The 20,932-nt window shown below is 47.8% G+C and overlaps 1 protein-coding gene across 1 annotated transcript in view; it reads left to right on the forward strand.

Moving 5' to 3' along the window:
- The window catches only part of marchf9 (membrane-associated ring finger (C3HC4) 9), a 74,749-nt gene that overhangs the window by 475 nt on the left and 53,342 nt on the right, over positions 1 to 20,932 (forward strand). The window contains exon 2 of the mRNA XM_072493629.1: positions 2,880 to 2,989. Coding sequence (XP_072349730.1) covers positions 2,880 to 2,989 — 110 coding nt within the window. The remainder of the gene's footprint in view (positions 1 to 2,879; positions 2,990 to 20,932) is intronic.

Consider the following 20,932-nt stretch of genomic DNA (forward strand, 5'->3'; position numbering starts at 1 on the left):
TGCATTACAAGCCAGCTATTTAGCCCAGTGTGCTAAACCAGCCCCTTGAATGGCCTCCTCTTCCTCGGTGACTCGAAGATAGTTTTCACTGCTTTCATTGGCTTGAGTATATCAGAAGGCTGTCGCTTGAAACCAGTGGCAATAGCACTCGAACATAGGGACTGCTTTGTTATTAGAAGATGCTACAAATGCACAGCAGGTTGATCAGCGTACGAAGGGAAAAGGTGAATGGTGCCTTTATCAGAACCTACATGGTCAGAGTGGAAAGGTCCTTTTTACAGGACTGACCAAAATCAGTTTGGAGAGGGGGGGGGGGGGGGGAGCTGAAAGTCGAAGAGCCCAGCAGGAAAATGGGACTGAGACCTAATGTTGGGACTTGATGATGTTGAGAATGCCCAAGCACAAGATGGATCTTGTTCCTTGTTCCTGAAATCTGTATAGAGATTGAATCTGATTTTGTCTCTTGGTTCAATTAAAATTAGGTAAGTCATATCTCTGTTTACGAGGTTATGTAAACTATTTGAGAAAATCATTGTTTTGTAACATTGTCCATTATTTCCCACCAGGAACAATTTTAATCTCACTTTCCCAACAGGAAATCCATTGGCTGCAATATGGGTTCCTGACCCCATCCATTTGAGTAGAGTGATATTGGGTAGGGTGTAAAGCCATCAGATTCCTGACAGGTGGATTAGGTTAACATTGCCCCCCCCACCCCCCCCCCCCCCCACCCCCCCCCCCCGATTTGACCCAAGAATGTGAGCTACTGCCTCTTGGGGTATAGATATGAACTGAGGTGTTAAGCTGTGACCACTCTAGCTGTGGCCGCTATAACCTGTTTCACGGTATCTGTAACCCGAGGACCAGTGGATTTTCTGATGTCAGGGGAACATTTCCTATTGGTTGCTGTGCCTCAGTGACATTGTGAACGTGGTGGGCAGATTTCCTGTGTGTGCTATTCCCGTGAAATTGTAAGCACATTAAGTGACCAGGGTAAATCCGCCCCCACCATGCTCAGCTGCAGTCAGTTTTGCAATGAGTGGAATCGTATTTGATAAATCTCATTTTATGGAGCAGAGCAAATTCAATAATGGTAAATATTAATATCTGATGTTGTCACCTAGGAGATGTAGTGAAGCACTGGTCAGAGTTTGGCTTTCTGCTGTGTTGTGCCTCTGACTTGTGGTTGAAGATTGCATCGTAGTGAGAACTTGATGATGGTTCATGCTGAATGGGGGAGGGGTAGACCATAATAACCTGCCACATGTGCACATATGGGGTATAATAGTGCCATATGTGGCTTAATGGTATTATTCTTGCCTCTTGAGTTAGAAAAAGGTGTGGATTTAAATCCTAGTCTAGGGACTTGATAAAATAATCCAGGCAGACTGACACTCCAGTCGGGTGGGAAGGGGAAAATTGGCCGAGGGACTCCTGCACTGTTGGCGATGCCGTCTTTTGAATGATATTAAACTGTGGCCCCCATCTGCTTCGTCAGGTGGATGTAAAAGATCTTGATGGTGCTATTTTGAAAAAGAAGAAGGGAGTTCTCCTGTGACCTAACCAATATTTATCCCTCCATCAATATTTAGAAACCAATTACCTAGTCACTGTCGCTGGGTCAAAATGCTGGACCACCTCCCTAATAGCAATGGGTGCACCAGTTCAAGGAGGTGGTAAGGGGAAAGTGGGGATGGGCAATAAATGCTGGCCTAGCCAGTGTTGCCTGTATCCACTGAATGAATAAAAACAATCACATCACTGTTTGTGAGAGCTTGCTGTGTGCAAATTAGCTGCTGTGTTTCCGACATGACAAGAGTGACTACACTTTGATAATACTTCATTGGCTGTAAAATGCCTTGGGATGTCCTGAAGTTGTGTTTCATTAAAGAAGCCAATGGTGGAACATCAAAATGTATTTTACCCTGCATATTGTGCCATTTTATAGGGAGTGGGTGGGGGAATAACTGTAAACCAAATTAGGACAAGGTTTAGCTCTTTTCTAATGGACCGAAATAGACCAATCTTGGATTTGTAGACAAATGCCATATATGTCTAACTTTGGCTAGCGAGAAAATTAATGCATCTCTTTCCGTTAAATTGTATTGGCTGTGAATGTGCGTTTATAGAGTTCAGAGAAGTTTGTTTCTGATTTCTTGGGATCAGTAGTGAATTTTCATAACATTATGCTCAAAGCGCTGTACGTTTCATACAATTATACAGCACAGAAGCAGGACATTCGGCCCATCTGACCTGTGACACAGGGATATTCTATTTGTTCCAATTACTTGCACTTCCTCCCTCCCCGCACCCTCCCAATCACCACCATGGCCCTGAAAAAATGTTTCTTTCAAGACCATGAGTCTGGCAACAGTTGCAATGCTCAAAATAGCCACTGACCCCACCCACTTTGTAGTCTCACAGTTGCATTATATTCTACAGCGTGGCTATTTGCAACAGTTTAATCTGCACACAGCTGATTGCAGATCCTTTTTTTTGTGTTTCCGATACAGAGCAGTGTTATTTTTCCCTTTGTTTTTTAATTGAGGGCAGGATTGGCATCTAAGCAGGTCTTGGTAAATTTTATGCTGCCACATTGGGTGTTGTCAGCGTTGGAACCTCTGTTGTACTAGGGCAATAATTCCATTCTCCACACCAGCCATTTTGTGGCCCCTCAGAGTGAGATTGCCATTAATTTTGTGCTTTAAGCCCATGCCCCATAGGAACAGGACAAAATCTGCTCAATAGGCTTTTTACATAGGACCTGCAGATAGCAGGCAGAGGAGATTTTCACCTCATCAATCTGGGCTGGTTTAAAACAAATTCCAGCATGAAAGAGGTACATGTGTTAATTGCTTACACAACTGATCATCATGTAGATACTTCTAAGCGAGTTTACAAAAGGGAATTTATACATTTGCTGAGGGAAAGCCAGATAAGTGCATGTGGAACAAAGGAATGGAAGGAAATGCTGATGGAGCTAGATGAAGTAGGGAAGATGCTTGTGGAGCATAAATGCTAGGACAGACCAGTTAGGCAAAATAGCTACCTTTTATACTCTAAATTCGATGGTCATTCCCTATTAACTCTACCTTGGAGTGATCTCTCTGAGTCTAGGACTTTAACCTCTTGTAGAATTGGAAATCCCCTTCTGTACAGATTTGCTGTGTTTATAATTTAATAATAATAATCGTTTATTGTCACAAGTACGCTTCAATGAAGTTACTGTGAAAAGCCCCTAGTCGCCACATTCCGCCGCCTGTTCGGGGAGGCCGGTACAGGCCTCCTTGATTGCCATTTCTGGCTGGTGGCGACTTAATCTGATTCTGAATCCAGCCAATTTGGTGAAACCGCATCTTTGTTGAAAGAAAGTAGGAACTTTCATTTATATAGTGCCTTTCATGACCTTCAGGCATTCCAAAGTACTTCACAGCTAAATATAGCTTTCAAGATAATTACTGTTGTAATGTAGGAACCACAGCGGTCAAATTGTATATGGGATAAATGTTTTAGTCATGTTATTTGTGGGATAAATATTGGCCAGGGATTGAGGGAGAATGCCCATGCTCTTCTTTGAATAATGCAACAGGATCTTTTACAACCACCAGACAACAGACAAGGCCTCCGTTTAATGTCTCATTTGAAAGACCACTTCTGAAGGCACAGCACTCTGAAGACTGTACGAGAGTATCAGTCTAAATGTTGTGCTCTCGTCTCTGGATTGATATTTGCATCCTCCGCCTCCTGACTTGGAGGTGAGAGTGCTACCAGCTGAGTCACCGCTAATGTTTTAAAGGAAAGTAATTGGTTGGCCCTTGCTCTGACAGGTGAATGAAGAAAAGTGTTGTGACACTGAGCCCGACGAACATTTGATTTTTGACCTGTGATCACCTCACAGGAATAAGGAGGGGGGAAATCAGCTAAGGTGCCCACATCCTGACCACTATTCTGTGACTTGAATGTGGAAGCTTGTGTTGGGTGACGACAAACATCAGGCTAGTCTGTGATGCCATCTAGATCAAGTCAGATAGCCCGTTGATGTGGGGCAAAGCTTTCAACTATGAAGGGGTGGTAGTGGATTGGCTACCAGATATCCTCTTCCCTGAACAGATGTTATTTTTGATTGAAACCAATAGACTGAGTGATTGAGTTGTCTTTGTAACAGCCACTTGACCCACAACTATCCGCTTTACGCCCCTGCTCATGTTGACAGTTTTTCCTGCTCTGTTGAGGCTCTTGGAGGAAGAATGGCGATGCGGGTGAGGTACCAGAAGGCAATGGTGAAAATATCCTGATATCTTAATGCTTTTAACAATGTGGAGGAGAGAACAGAAAGTGAAAAACTCTGACTGCAATTTGTAGACATAACAGTGTCATTCATTCTGCTGCTTGTCTTTTAACAGAAAAGTGGAGATTGGTTAGTGACTGTGCTGTAGATGTTATGTAAACCTTGTAATAGTTGTTGCACACACGCGTAAATTTGTGAGTTTTATGTAACGTAAAGTTGGCTGCGTAACTTGTACCTTCCTTCAAGCTTTCCAAATACACTTGTTCACTTTTCTTTTAACTGTCCTACATCAATCTCTTCTAATCCTGTTTTTTAGTCCCCTTGCGTATTTTCTACCTTTCCCCCCATTGTTTTCCTTTCCCTGTCAATTCTTCTGCCTCTCTTGGCTTCTTCTTATCTCCAGTTAGCAGTGCAGCTGTTCTTAAAACACAGACAAGAAAGGAATCGGCTCCAAATGATAAGATGCTTTTGCATTCCTTGTCAAAGTGTGTGGGTGGTGGGTGAGAGTTAAGTTGCCTCGAATGCTGTACTTGTGTTGCTAAACTGCTTGAAGGAATGAGATTGGAATATTGCCCAAGAGGTTTCTGTGCTGTGGAATTAACTGTCACATATTGGAAAGGGGGGGTCAGTTTCACAGATTCAACGGCACCCGTGCAAAAGCTTTCAAGTACGCGCATTTTGTACCTCAACAACTTGCATTTCTGCAGCACCTTTACCAAGGTGCTTCATAGGAGCGTTATCAAACAGAATGTGACAGTCACATGAGCTATTGGGGAAGGTCGTCAAAAGCTTGCTCAAAGTGTAAGGTTTAAGGAACATCTTAAAGGCAGAGTTAGAGATTTAGGGAAAAGGGATTCCAGTGTTTGGGGTCACCAATGGTGGAGTGATTAAAATCTGGGATGGTCAAGAGGCTGGAATTGGAGGAGCACAGATATTTTGGTGCAGAGTAGAGCTGGAGGAGCTTAGAGAGATAGGGATTGGCGAGGATCACGGAGTGATGAGAATTTTACAATCAAGGTGTTGCCGGATTTAAAGACATATGTAACTTTGCACCTAGCAGTTAGACCTTCACCAATGACTCAGAAGCAAACAAGAGACAGGCGTCATGAACCAGAATGGGTGGGTGGAGTCCATGGACTGTCAGAAAAGATTATAGCCTCTTCTTCAGGCAGCAAGGGTGATATTGCTATGTTTTGCATAGAATTACATTTCCCCCGCCTCTACTATCAGCTGAACCTTTTCTATTTCAAAACTGGTGATGGATGTTGTGCGAGTGGTTAGCACAATTGCTTCATAGCTCCAGGGTCCCAGGTTCGATTCCCGGCTTGGGTCACCGGCGGAGTCTGCACGTTCTCCCCGTGTCTGCGTGGGTTTCCTCCGGGTGCTCCGGTTTCCTCCCACAGTCCAAAGACGTGCAGGTTAGGTGGATTGGCCATGCTAAATTGCCCTTAGTGGCCCAAAAGGTTAAGTGGGGTTACTGGGTTACGGGGATAGGGTGGAGGCGTGGGCTTGAGTAGGGTGCTCTTTCCATTTTATGCTCGTCGCTAATATTGTAATCAATCTCTGAAAAGGAGAGTCAAAAATAGTTTATTGCCTACTCTTGCGAGGAAATACAATAAAAGGTAATAGTTCAAGTCTCAGCCGCGACCATACCCGATTGATCTCCGTGGTTCGTGGGGTACGAGTTCCCCCGCTGAGGGGCGGAGGCCCAGTGGGATCGTTAATTCCCCGAGATAAAGACCGGCATCTCAGTATGGTCGCGGCTGAGACTTGAACTAACCTTTTATTGTATTTCCTAGCAAGAGTAGGCAATAAACTATTTTTGTCTCTCCTTTTCGGGACTCCTCATTGATTACAATATTGGCGACGAGCATAAAATGGAACTGCAGACGGTGCTGCTGGCCACTCAGCCTATTGCTGTTTCAGGAGTAAGGTTTGCAACTGTTGCAAAAATGCCGCTCTTTGGTAGACCAGATGCGTTTGATGTGTGTGTGGAAGACTGGGCTCAGTACGCAGAGGCGCTATTTCCTCAGGGCAAACGCAATTACCGGGGAAGAGCGCCAGAAGGTGATTCTTTTCACCGCCTCTGATGTCTCCACTTTCAGTGTCATGAAGAACCTAATCTACCCTGCGCCCCAGACTCCAAGACATTTGAGGAATTAGTGCCGCTCATGACAAATCATAACGACCCCGAACCGTCAGTCATTATCCAACCATGCCGATTTAGCATTACCGAGAGAACCCCGGGGGAGTCTCCCCGTTAGGGAGTTTTTAGTACGGTTACGCAAACTGGTGGAACACTATGACTACAGGCCATCCCTACGTGAGATGCTACGAGACCGCCTTGTATGCAGTGTAAACAACATGGCCACCGAGCGGAAATTACTGGCCAAGCCATTGTGGACCTAAAATAGGCTGTTGAGATCTCCTTCTCTCGGGAGCGTGCAGAGAAAGGAGTCCAGGAGCTCCAGGGATGGAGGTGAATAGCGTAGGATGCCCCCATTCAGACGAGGAGTGGACCTCTGGGACACCGCCCTTGCCCGAATACTGTCGGGACCAGACCTGTTGACTGAGGGCCGCTGCAACCAGGCGCGGCACCTCCCCAGAATCAATAGATGTGCGGCTCCTGTGGCCGGGGAAATTGCAGAGATGGGCAACGCCAGGTCAGCCAGCAAGCGCGTCGCCCTGCTCAAGAGAGAGGCACCTGCCTGAGCCAGGACCATGCACATAGAGCAGCCCAACGAGGACGAATGCATGCAATTGAATTGCATCGCCACACCGCGGGTTGCCCCCCATCAAAATCACTGGCCAGGTTAATGGTCACCCGCTAGAAATGGAGCTGGACACGGGGGCCGCAGTCTCGGTGATAGGATGCCAGAGTTTGAAAAGATCAGGATAGTAATCAAGCAGTTGAACTGGCGGGACACCGAGGTGACATTGGCAACCTACACGGGGGAGCTCCTGGCCATCGTGGGTACAACAATAACCCCAGTTGTCTACGTGCAGTCAGTCAGGCTGCCCTTGATAATAGTTTGGTGCCCCAGCCCGGGGTTCATCGAATTTACAGTGCAGAAGGAGGCCATTCGGCCCATCGGGTTTGCACCGGCTCTTGGAAAGAGTACCCCACTTAAGCCCACACCTCCACCCTATCCCTGTAACCCCACCTAACCTAAGGGTAATTTAGCATGGCCAATCCACCTAATCTGCACATCTTTGGACTGTGGGAGGAAACCGGAGCACACGGAGGGAACTCACGCAGACACGGGGAGAACGTGCAGACTCCGCACAGACCGTGACCTAAGCCGGGAATCGAACCTGGGACCCTGGAGCCGTGAAGCAACTGTGCTAACGTGCAGCCCATAGTTGTTTGCTGGGCTGTGATTGGCTACAGAAGCTCCATTCTGACTGGCACCGGATTTTCAGGATGGTCCTGGGTGAAATCAAAAGAGCCATGGCCAAGATACATGTAGTCCCTGAGGCCCTGACTAAAGTATTTCATGGCCCACCCAGTTTCCTAAGCATTGTTGATAAACGTAGAGGATGAACTGAACCTCTTGCTTTTTGGGCAGCGCCTGTCGTCCCAGGACTGAAACCAGATAAAACCATCCACTTGTGCGAAGATTATAAGATAATTGTAAACAAAGCCTCTCGTTTGGACAAATACCTGATGCTGCGAATAGAGGACATTCTTTTTCTAAACTCTATATGAGTCATCGTACCTCCAATTGGAGCTAGACTCAGATTCCAGAAAATTCATGACAATCAATACATACAGAGAAGATTGCTATTCGGAGTGTCATCGGCTTGCGCTATTTTCCAGAGAGCATCCCGAGTGGAGGACATCCTGCAAGGACTACTGCGAGTGGTGGTCTACTTGGATGACGCCCTGGTCATCGTAGCCACCAAAAAGGAGCACCTGAGCAACCTGGAGGAAGTCCTCCGCTGGCTTTCTGAGGCGCCTCGAAGGGAAAATTAGTTTTGGCTTCACCGCAAAGACGATGGCGAGCCCTTCTTTCTCAATCTGGGCATAGTTGCGCTCCATAGCAGCCAAAGTCCGTGAAACATCGGCTATCAGTCTTTCCTGTCCATCATCCATGTGGTGGCATAATGCTGCCACGATTCCATATGGTGAGGTGTTGGGCAAGTGACCAAAAGTGGCTTTGAGGGTTCAACAACCCTGACGTCGACGGCCATCGCTTTACCCTGGCAAAGGCTTCTTCTTCTTGCAGGACTCATCCGCCCATTCTTTTTATTGGCATTTTCCATATTTATAAACAATTGTGTATATATACATTTTTCTTAACTGCGTTCATTTACTTTATTGTACAGAAAGGTTTATTCTGTCCTTTCTTTAATTAACTTCGTATACATTTTGCCACCTTCTGACTTGGCCTATGGTCCCTTCTATTCTCCCCCCTCCCTTACGTGCCCCCCTGTCCCTCTTCCCCCCACCCCCCGTCGACTTTGACTGTGTTTGCTTTTGTGTTCAGGGAGGAGGGGGGGTTACCCCCTTCCCACCTCTTCTCCTCTTTCGTGGCTTTCCCACCTTCCCTCTTTCTTCTCCTCCTCTCCCCCCCCTGGGTTGCACATTCCATTGGTTCCTCATTTATCTTGTTTTTTTTCCCCTATCCTCCCTCCTTTTCTTCCTCTCTTTCCCGTTTTCTTAACTTACTCCCCGTTGCTGGCCTCGAACAAGTTTTGGAACAGGCTGACGAACTGCCCCCAAGTATCCAGGAAGCCTTCCTCTGACCCTCGGATGGCGTACTTAATCTTCTCCAGTTGGAGAAATTCCGAGAGGTCAGCGAGCCAGTCTGCAGCTTTGGGTGGTGCTCCCGATCGCCAGCCGAGCAGGATTCTCCGGCGTGCGATTAGGGAAGCGAAAGCGAGGGCGTTGGCCCCCTTCCCCATGTGTAACTCTGACTGCTCTGATACCCCGAAGATTGCCACTATTGGGCATGGCTTCACCCTCACCCCCACAACCTTGGACATTGCCTCGGAGAAGGCTGTCCAGAACCCAGCAAGTTTGGGGCAAGCCCAAAACGTGGTTGGCCGGGCCCCTCTGGCACCGTTCACATTTGTCCCCCACCTCCGGGAAGAACCTGCTCATTCGGGTTCTGGTCAGGTGCGATCTGTGCACCACTTTGAGCTGCATTAGGCTTAGCCTTGCGCAGGAGGAGGTGGAGTTCACCCTGCTCAGTGCTTCGCTCCAGAGTTCTCATCCCACCTCTGTCCCCAGTTTGTCCTCCCATTTTTGTCTGGTCTCGTCCAGTGGTGTTCGAGCTCTGTCCAGTAACTGTCAGTATATTTTCCCACAGAGTGGTCCCCCCCCCCCACCCCACCCTCCTTGCTGCTTGTGCCTATCAGGTCCTCTCGTAGTGTGCTTTCTGGGGCTCTGGGGTACCCTACAGTCTCCTTGCGTAGGAAGTGTTTTATTTGAAGGTGCCTCATTTCCTGTCCTTTTGTTAGTTTCCACTTCCTCGTCAGTTTGTCCAGTGTCACCAGTCTGTGCCCTACGTAGAAGTCCCCGACCGTCAATGTGCCCCCGTCCCGCCTCCATCCTTTGAAGGTGGTATCCAGCATGGCTGGGGGGAATCTGTGATTGCCGCAGATGGGGGACATCTTAGTTAGCCCGAAGTGTTGTCTCAGTTGGGCCCACATTCTCAGTGTGGCCGCAACCATCATTCACCCATTCTTGATGCTTCTTCAGTAGCGCGTGCGGACTTGCCTGAGTGAAAATCTGGAACTCTTCCCTGCCTTCCTCGAACAAATCTGGGGATTGGTTGAAAATTTGAAAACTGAGTGGTCGATTTTTGTTGGGCAAAGATATTAAAGTTTCGCAACCAAAATGCAACTAAAATACAGGTGAACCACAATTTGACGAACCTGGTGGAGCAGGCTCGATGGAGGACTGAATGACCTCCTCTCGTACCTGTGTAACACTTGAGAGGGGGAGGGGCTCAATGACTTCCTCCTGTTCCTGTTTAACAGCCTCAAGGGGTGGGGCTGCTGAATGTCCTCCTGGGCTCAGAGGTGCTGAATGACCCCTTCCTGTTCCCGTGTACATCACCGCTGTCCAAGTTGAGTCTTTTTCTTTTAAATCTGCGTTTGATTAACGCAAGCCGAGCACGTAACTCACCTATATTTGTGCAGTCTTTCAGAATGGTTTAATTGCACCTAACAAATGAATGAATGAAAATACAGTTACGTCGGTGAAAATTCATAAAAGCCTGAATTAAGAAAAGATTGAGTTTTTTGAAGATACTATCTGTAATCGTCAGAAAATCAAAAGGAATTGTCTGTTATCTCTCTTGGTATATAATTGCAGACAATTTACCAGTGATTTTGCTTGCCAGCAGTTTGAAATGCGATCAAACATTTGCTGAAGGAAATTCAAGCATTGTTTTTTTGGATGAGATATTAAAATGAGCCTCCACCTGTCTTCTTGGGTGGTCGGAAACTATCCTGTGGCACCATTTCAAGGAGGAACGAGACATTGTCCTGGCGTCATGACCAATATTTATTCTTCCGTCAGCATCGATCAAGACCAGATTGGGGCACATATCTGGCGGTAGACTTCGATCATGCTCTTGAACCAGGAGGCCCAATGCTTGACTAAGGTTGGGCCTCAGGACTGATTGTAATTATTTGTGTGAGTTGCCAGTGGCAGCTTGTCCGTGCAGTCTGATCCAATTTAAGGTCGCTTGCCCCATCAGTGGCAGTTTCCTCTCACTTCAGTGTCCTTTCGAGGGCTTGAAGCAGTGTTTTTCAACTTGTTTCCCTGGCTGACACGCCGCATTCGCTTACCTTTAATGCAAAAGGGGAGCCTTCTTGGTCCTCACGATCTCACTTGAATCGGGTTCTCATAGAGAAACACTCATAGAACATACAGTGCAGAAGGAGGCCATTCAGCCCATCGAGTTTGCACCGACCCACTTAAGCCTATCCCCGTAACCCAATAACCCCTCCTGACCTTTTTGGTCACTAAGGGCAATTTATCACAGCCAATCCACCTAACCTGCACGTCTTTGGACTGTGGGAGGAAACCGGAGCACCCGGAGGAAACCCACGCAGACACGGGGAGAACGTGCAGACTCCGCACCGACAGTGACCCAGCGGGGAATCGAACCTGGGACCCTGGCGCTGTGAAGCCACAGTGCTATCCACTTGTGCTACCGTGCTGCCCTTAACAGGAGGAGAGGGAAATGCACATATCAGGTGCAGACTTATGCCGTCTTCACCTTTGTGAGAATGGAAAATCCAACCTTGCACATGTCGGTCATTGTGAAGGGCAATAGCAACAAAATGCTTGTTTTACTCAGCACTGGATACTACTCCAGAATGCTGACAGCCTCATGGGCTTATGGCATGTTTTTAATGTACTATCACAGGTCAAGTACAGCAGCTTAATCTTTTCATTTGGAGTCAGCTCTATGTTAACGACTGACTCTGGGGTCTCAACTTGAATGTTTCACCCACCACTTCTCTTTTCAAATCTGAAACTTCTCCTCCCATTCGCCAGTACTTCCCTGCACATAACACACACAGGCTTTGCATTTTTATTTGCGTTGGCACAATTGACAAAACCATACCTGCTTTGTTCCTGAGTTAGGTTTCTCCTTTGGTGGACTATTAACCAGAGGCTCTGTAATGACCCGTATTTTGAAAAAACCTGGCCTAGAGTAATGGGGCTCAGAATTGGGGGTATAGGATGTGACAGTTTTGCATTGGCTGTTCTCACCAGTCTAGTAGGGTTGCCAACTGTGATTGAATGTGTTCCTGGAGGTTTCATCACCGGACATGCACCGTTCTCCAGCCATTAGTTGGCCAACATCCCCATCTTTGTGAAGTGCTGCCTTCCTACACCAACTGGAAAGCAAAAAGACTCATTACCCAATATTATCCAATCGGGCGATGCTTCACTGGCAGCCAAACAGCCCCCCCCCCCCCCCCAATCCGTCCCCGAAAATGATTCCAATTTTAAAAAATGTCCCTATATTTCTCCAGAGCTATGTCCTGGAGATCGATCTTCAATTCTTGGAGATTCCAGGCCAATCCTGGAGGGTTGGCAACCCTTCATTTTGTAACTCGGCTTTCCATTGAGGGAACTGAAGGTTTGGGTGAAAGGTGAGGGGGCAAAGGAAGTGCTGGCAGACTGCATTGGTGAGCAGTCAATAGGTCCAGTTTCGATGGTTTTTGCTGAGTGTTGATTGGCCTGGTTTCCAGACCAGGGGGTCTATAAATTGTGTTTCTGGGATGGTCTTGTCCATTGCACACGCCAGGAGGCCTCTGTAGGCATAACTTTCTCCAATCCAGACACCTGGATCGTGGTGACTTGCCGATGTCCAGGTCACTTGGCGTCAGAGATGGGAACTGCAGAAAGTACAGTGTGGGTAGACTATCTTATCCCCCCTACCTCTTTGTGGGCTTTCAATGGCACAGATGAACATTCCACCTTCCTATGGCCCATGTAGGAATGCACCTGGGCTTCTCCATGGGACAGAAACCTGGTGTTTCCAGTTCTCATCTGAGAGGTGGGGCTGTGTTTGGGGGGAGTTACAGAGATGGGGGCTCTGAGGATTAGAGGGGTGGGGATCTGTGGAGAATGGGCGGTTCTGCACAGGGTGTTGGGAGGCTCTGTTGGGGGGGGGGGGAGGATGTTGCAATTTTTTGCTGGGTATATTTATTAATAACATTTTCCTTTTGGCTGTAAATTCAGTGTTTAAAGAATTTGTGTGACAGCTTCTGAGGGAAGGGGAAACAATCAAGTTCTTGAGTTGTCACACATTCCGGCGCCTGTTCGGGGAGGCTGGTACGGGAATTGAACCATGCTGCTGGCCTGCCTTGGTCTGCTTTCAAAGCCAGCGATTTAGCCCTGTGCTAAACAGCCCCAGCGATGGGCAGATTAATCACATTGGATTACATAGAACATAGAAAATACAGCACAGAACAGGCCCTTCGGCCCACGATGTTGTGCCGAACCTTTGTCCTAGATTAATCATAGATTATCATAGAATTTACAGTGCAGAAGGAGGCCATTCGGCCCATCGAGTCTGCACCGGCTCTTGGAAAGAGCACCCTACCCAAGGTCAACACCTCCACCCAACACTAAGGGCAATTTTGGACACTAAGGGCAGGAAGCTTTAGGGGGCCTTAGAGGGGTGGGGATCTGTGGTAGTGGTTTAGATGGCTAGGAGACTCTGGGTGGGAGGTGTTAGGGGGGTGGGGATCTGTGGGGAGTGGGTTTGATGGCCGTGAGGCTCTGTGGGGGTTAGAGAAGTGTGTGCGCTGGGGGGGTTAAAGAGTTGGGTGGCGACTTCCGGTGACGGCGGGCGGGAGGCGGCCGTACAATGGAGAGCCCCCGCTCGGGAACGGCAATTTCGGGGCTTTAAGCCCGGTCCCAGGGTCCGCGGAGGCGGCAGAAGAAGGGAGAAGGCACGGAGGAGGCACTGAGAAGACACAGGAGGGAAAAAAACCCCAAAGAAAAATGTCAAGGGTGAGCAAAAAAACGGCCGAAAAAAAACCAGCTGGAGGTCCGTCGGGGAGTGGAAAGGTCACCGCGGGGTCACCAGGAAAAATGGAGGCTGGAGCACCAGGGAAGGCCGCACTGCTTACGGCTGAAGAAATAACCAAGGTGATGGCTGCGGAATTTGAAAAGCAGTTGGCGCAGATTACGAAATGCATGGAGACGGTGAGGAAGGAGATGAGGGAGGTTTTGAGTGTGCTGGTGGAGGAGGCGGTTTCCCCGGTGAGGACGGAGGTGGCGAGCGCAGTGGCGGAGGTGCGAGAGCAATGGGAGGCGCTGAAGAAAGTGGAGGAGACGTTATTGCAGCACGGTGATCAACTTGACTCGATGGGGAAAGAGATGCGGAAGGTGATGGAGATTAACAAGGATCTGCGAGGAAAAATGGAAGACCTGGAAAACAGATCCAGGCGACAGAATTTGAGGATTGTGGGGCTGCCCGAAGGAGTTGAAGGAACGAGGCCGACTGAGTATTTTGCCACGATGTTGGCAAAACTACTGGGGGAGGGGGAGGACCCCTCCCGATATGAACTGGATCGGGCTCATCGGTCGTGGAGGCCTGTACCAAAGGCGAGTGAGCTGCCAAGGGCAGTGACTCTGTGCTTCCGTAGGTACAGGGTGAAGGAGAAGGTCCTGAGCTGGGCCAAGCAGAAGCGGGTGGTGCAGTGGGCTGGAGCTGGTATACGTGTATACCAGGACTTTACGGCGGAGCTGGCAAGGAGGCGGGCTGCCTTCAACCGGGTGAAGAGGGCACTGTACATTAGCAAGGTGCGGTGCGGCATTGTATATCCAGCGAAGCTGAGGGTGACTTACAAGCTCAGGGACTTTTATTTTGGAACGGCGGAAGCAGCGGAGGAGTTTGCGAAAGCAGAAGGACTGTGGCAGAACTGACAAACTGAGGAATGGCCATGTGCCGATGTAACCTCATGACTATATTTTCTTCTTTTTTGTATCACTGCGCGCGGGTGTAGAGATTAAAGGAGCCAAGGTGGTATATATTTGGACAAGGGAAGGGACGGGACTTTCACTCAAAATGAGAGTTCTTTGGGGTGTAGGTGGATAGGCGGGGTTTGTGTGCTAAAAGGGGATCTTTGGGCTTTCCTGGGGCCGGGCAAGTGGGAAAGGGACCCGGGCGGGGGCCTCCACGCTGGCCGGTGTGTGCCGGCCAGTGAACGGGAGTGAGGTGGGGGGAGGGGCTGCGGCCATCGGAGCCTGGCAGAACAGGGTCCGAGTGGTCTAGCCGGGGTGGAAAGTTGGGAGGGAAGGAACCGAGGGTAGGGGGAGGAGTTTTACAAGAGGCAGTGGACGGGAGGAGCTGGAGACCTGGGGTTGGGGTGGGGGGGGGGGGGGGGGGGGGGGGAGCGTGTAAGATTAAGGGTGACTACGGGTAATCCCTGATTCCTTTTTGTCATTTGTTTATGTAAACATGCGGGTTGAGGTTTGGGGGTTGGTGGGTAGATGGGATCGTTGTTGTTATTATGGGGACTGACATATCTTGCTGATTATTGTTTATTGTTGATGGATGTAAATGTGGGAGAAAATGTGAAAATGGAGGAGAATTAAAAAAAAATAAAAAATTAAAATTAAAAAAAGGTGGGTGGTTAGATGGGTGGGGATCTATGGGGAGGGGATTAGATGGGCAGGAGGCTTTGGGGGGGTGCTAGAGGGGTGGGAATCTGTGGCGAGTGGGTTAGATGGGTGGAAGGCTCGGGGGGGGGGGGTTAGAGAGGTGGGGGCTGTGTTTGGGGGGAGTTACAGAGATGGGGGGTCTGAGGATTAGAGGGGTGGGGAACAGTGGAGAATGGGGGGCTCTGCACAGGGTGTTGGGAGGCTCTGTTGGGGGGGGGAGGATGTTGCAATTTTTTGCTGTGTTTATTCATAACTTTTTCCTTTTGGCTGTAAATTCAGTGTTTAAAGAATTTGTGTGACAGCTTCTGAGGGAAGGGGAAACAATCAAGTTCTTGAGTTGTCACACTGAATTCCTGAACCATATTTCATTCTTCTCCTAATCTGCTGGTTTATGTCTGATTGACCAATGCTGGGGTTAGTGCATTAGCATAAAAGGGGAAGGTACCATTTGTGGTATGTTATGAGTTGTTGCCAGAGAAGTCAGAATGGTATGGTTGTATTAGCTACAAAGTTGAATTGTTTTGTAAATGTAGTGATTTATTTGTGGCCACTTTCTTTTTTTTTTACAAACATTTTATTGAGGCATTTATAGTTTTAAAACAATAAAAGATACAAATACAAATGCAAACATAGTTCAGTGCGTAACACATCCCCCCCCCCCCCACATCTTTGTCGCTACTTTCTTAATATTGGTTCATTGCTCTGTGATTAATTATCCACAGAGAATCAGAATTTCAACATTGCTCCTGTAACTCTGCCTACTTTATTCAGATGCAATGCAAGAAAGATATTTAGACACCTGTCACAATGTCTCATCGCTTTACAGCCAATTAAATACTTTTAAGTTGTCGCACTAGTACAACATAGCAAAAGTTATCAAGTGGCAAAGCAGGCTTGAGGGGACAAATGTCATACTCCTGCTCATAATATGTATGTTCATATGTCATTCGAGATAGAGGAGCTGGGCTGGATGACCTCTGTCGCCCATAATTATCTTGCGAACAGAGGGTGGAATCATGGCTGGAGTTCTGTTTATTTTGTTCCTAAGGAAGTTTACTGTGAGCAGGCTTTGTGGGGTGAAATTGTCAAAATGGGAGTGTGTAATGGGAGTGAATCAGTAACCTGTTTTACACTGCACATAATTCTCAGAGTCCTTTCCATTGATTTCAACAGTGTCCTTTTTGTCGATTTTTCTATTATCCCACTCTACCTTGGTGCTTTTCTGAGGTTTTTTTTGAGGAATGAAATATTGTGATAAAGTTGTATTGATAGTAGATATTGAAAATATATTCTAGTGAGAAGCAGCAATCAACAGAGTCTTCAGACGTGCTGTTCGGGAAAACACAGATACAGTTGTGAACCATTCAGTCTTTGTCCTCTGGCTTCTTAAACATTGTGTCACACAAAGACACCCAAGGGCTCCAACACTTCTCACTGCCAGTGAAGACTTATGTTCAATCATTTCACATTGCTGCTCAGGAGTCATTTGATCTTTCTACTCTGAGATTACTGATAAAATAGAATCTAAAAAATGGAATCCAATTATGTCCCTTGCAAGAAATAATTACATCAAAGAGTATTATGCACCAAGGCAGGAGAAAGTCTTCTACTTCTTCTACAGAATGGAAAAGATCTTAGTTGACCTGGGTTGCAACTATTGAATCTTCCCCAAATATGAATTTACTGTCACTGTGTTCATATCGTGTAATGTGCAGAACATGTTAGAGGGCTGAGGCAGTTATCAAAATCAGGATTATTGTCTGCACACAATAACTAATAGCATATCTTCCTGTCAAATTAACAATATTGTATGGTGCTAAGAAAAGACAATTTTGTACTCTGGTTTGATAGTCACAGTGCAAGCACTTATAGGATGCACTGACAAACTGACAATACATTATATTGTTGCAGCTCTTAATATTAATGACCCATGCTACATATATATTGGATGATATTTGTATCCAGTTGCCAACAATGGCCGTTTATCATTTTACTGGTACCTTTCTGTGATTGGTGAATCTTGAAAGGGAGAAACAATACCATGCATGATGGGGTGTGAGGAATGAGGGGCCTGGAAGATGCGGCACAGTGGTTAGCACTGCTGCCTCACAGTGCCAGGGACCCGGGTTCAATTCCGGCCTTGGGTGACTGGGTGGATTTTGCACGTTCTCACCGCGTCTGCGTGGGTTTCCTCCGGGTGCTCCGGTTTCCTCCCACAATCCAAAGATGTGCAGGTTAGGTGAATTGGATATGATCAATGCACGGGGATAGGACGGGGGAGTGGGCCTAGGTAGGGTGCTCTTTCCGAGGTTGGGTGGAGACCTGATGGGCCAAATGGGCTCCTTCTACATTGTCGGGATTCTAAGAGTCCATTTAAAAAATAATAATTTAAAAGTACCCAATTAATTTTTTTTCCAATTAAGGGACAATTTAGCATGGCCAATCCACCTAGCCTGCACATCTTTTGGGTTGTGGGGACGAAACCCACGCAGAGATGGGGAGAATGTGGAAACTCCACACAGACAGTGACCTGGGGCCGGGATCAAACCTGCGTCCTTGGCGCCGTGAGGCAGCAGTGCGAACCACAGGATTCTAAGAGTCCATGATTTCTTTCCCTGGCCCTGCCTGTATCCTAACCCTCAGCAAATCCCATTCCTCTTATCATCCCTGTACATGCTGACCTACACTGGCTGCGGGTTAAGCAGCGTTTTGATTTTAAAACTCACATCATTGCTTTCAAATCTCACCATTATACTTGTCCTTCCCTATCTCCAGAACTGACTCTCCAAAGCCTGTCACAATCTACAAGGCACAAGTCAGGAGTATGATGGAATACTCCCCTGGATGAGTGCAGCTCCAACAACACTCACGCTCAACACCATGCAAGACAAAGCAGTCCCACGTGATTGACACCCCTTCCATAAACATTCATTCCTCCACCACTGACGCACGGTGGCAATAGTGTATACCATGTAGAAGATGCACAGCAGCAACTCGCCAAGGCTCCTTCAACAACACCTTCCAAACCCAGTACCTCGACCATCTAGAAGAACAAGGACAGCAGACACACGGGAACACCATTACCTGCAAGTTCCCCTCCAAGTCACACAGCATCCTGACTTGGACATATATCACTGTTTCTTCACTGTCGCTGGGTCAAATCCTGGAACTCCCTCCCTAACAGCACTGTGGGTGTAGCTACCTGGACTGCAGCGGTTCAAGATGGCAGCTCACCACCACCTTCTCGACTGCAATTAGGGATGGACAGTGAATGCTGGCCTAGATAGCGAAGCCCACACCCTTGAATGAATTTTTAAAAAACCTTCCATAAGACCATAAGACATAGGAGCGGAAGTAAGGCCATTCGGCCCATCGAGTCCACTCTACCATTCAATCATGTCTGATTTCAACTTCCGCCCTCCAACCCGAAGAGATACCTACACTCCTCCAATTCTGGCCTCATGCGCATACTCGATTTTAATTGCTCCACTATTAGCGGCCATGCTTTCTGCTGCCTGGACGTGAAGCTCTGGAATTTCCCCTCTAGGCCACTCCAACTTGCTCTTTCGAAGTCGCTCCTTAAAACCAACCCCTTTGACCAAGCTTTTTTCTAAGTATATTAGGATTTAGCATTTTTTAAACAACACAACAAAATCACAAAAGAAATACATCGCAGTAGGCAAGAAAGAAAATACTGCTTCACATACGTGAATACAAAGGGGAACATTATCACTGGCTCGATACAATCATTAGACATAGCTAGATGCCTCTATAAGCCCCACCAGAGATAAGGGGAGGAACAAGATGAAGCCATGAAAACATGGTAAAATGGTTCACACTCTCCCACAACGCATCTGCTTGCAATTACCATGAGAATTCAGGATGAATTTTCCATATCTTGTTCGTGCGTGCATCAATATATATCTCCCTCAACTCTGCAGTACCAAAGGCACCAATGACACACCACAGCCTCCTCTCCTCAGAAACCAACCCCATCTGCACCCATGCAGAAACCAATTGCAGACTATTTATACCCACCCTGACAAACAAAACAGAGGAAATACGTAAAAATTCCAGTACTAAAGGAGAGTTACATCACACAACGCAACATAACCCCAACATCATTCCATATAGTTATACAACAACATGTTCGGATTATGATCCTTCAGGGCCTCCCAAGAAAAACAGTGAGGAATAAGAGCTCGAGCTACCAGCCACAGCACTGGACCTGGCCTAGCCCAGCATCTCCCGACACAGGACTAAAAATCCCCAAGGACCTCCAACAGACCCCTCCACCCACACTCACCCTCAACCAATCCAGGGCAGTTCCCTGTCCCATTTATGCTAAAAAGTAGAAAGGATACGCCTGCCCCAGCCGGGGAGACCCCATCGCCGAAGAGAAAAGGAACCATCAAGAGGCCCAACAATTGGGCGCCTTGGGAGGGAGAGCCAATTCCCCCTCCCCAGTACAACCAGGGGACCCTCTCCTAAACCAACCAGACCAGAATCAGTAACAGAACCCTGCCCAGCTGGATGAAAACAAATCCCTCAGGCAGTGTTTTTTTTTTAATGTATATTTTATTCCGAACACATTACAACACAACAAAGTACAAAAGTAAACGTGATACATACAGTTTGTTCAATTTTTCCCCTTTTTACAACCCCACCTCCCTGCCCCCAGGGACAAACAGTTCCACGAAGAGGGACATAAACGGCTTCCACAGCAAGTAGAACCCCTCCTCCGACCTCCTGAGGGCGCACTTTATCTTCTCTAACCTGAAGAACTTGTACAAATCCCCAACCACGCTGCGGCCTCCGTTGGTGCCTCCGGCGATGCCGCGACCTCCGGCGATGCCGCGACCTCCGGCAATGCCGCCGACCTCCGGCAATGCCGCCGACCTCCAGTTCAACCGTATCCGTCGCGGTAAATCAGTGAAGTGAAGGTCACAATGTCGGCCCCCCTCTTCCAGCTCCGGCACCTCCGACACACCAAACATCATCACCATAGGGTTCGGCGTGATCTTGACCTCCACAATCCGCAACAAACTCTCAAACACCACTTTCCAAAACCTGACCAACTTCGTACACCCCAAAACACATGGGACATGATGCGCCGGCCCCCTCCCACACCTCTCACACTCATCCTCATCCATAATTCTCCCCATACTGTCCAGCGGATTTGCCATGTGCAACAGTAACTCGTTGGCATACATGACACCCTATGCTCCGTAACCCCCCTCACGATCCCCTGCCACTCTCCTCACGCCCGGAGCGCAATCGCCAAGGGCTCCGTCGCCAACGCAAACAACAATGGCGACAACGGGCATCCCTGTCTTATTCCCCTGTGCAATCCAAAATACCCTGAGTTTATCTAATTTGTTCTCACATTTGCCATAGGGGACACATACAGCAGCCATACTCAAGTCACAAACTTCGGTCCAAACCCAAACCTACCCAAGATCTTGAACAGGTACCGCCATTCCACCCGTCCAAAG

This window comes from Scyliorhinus torazame, chromosome X, assembly GCF_047496885.1.
Source record: "Scyliorhinus torazame isolate Kashiwa2021f chromosome X, sScyTor2.1, whole genome shotgun sequence".
NCBI classification, from domain to species: domain Eukaryota; kingdom Metazoa; phylum Chordata; class Chondrichthyes; order Carcharhiniformes; family Scyliorhinidae; genus Scyliorhinus; species Scyliorhinus torazame.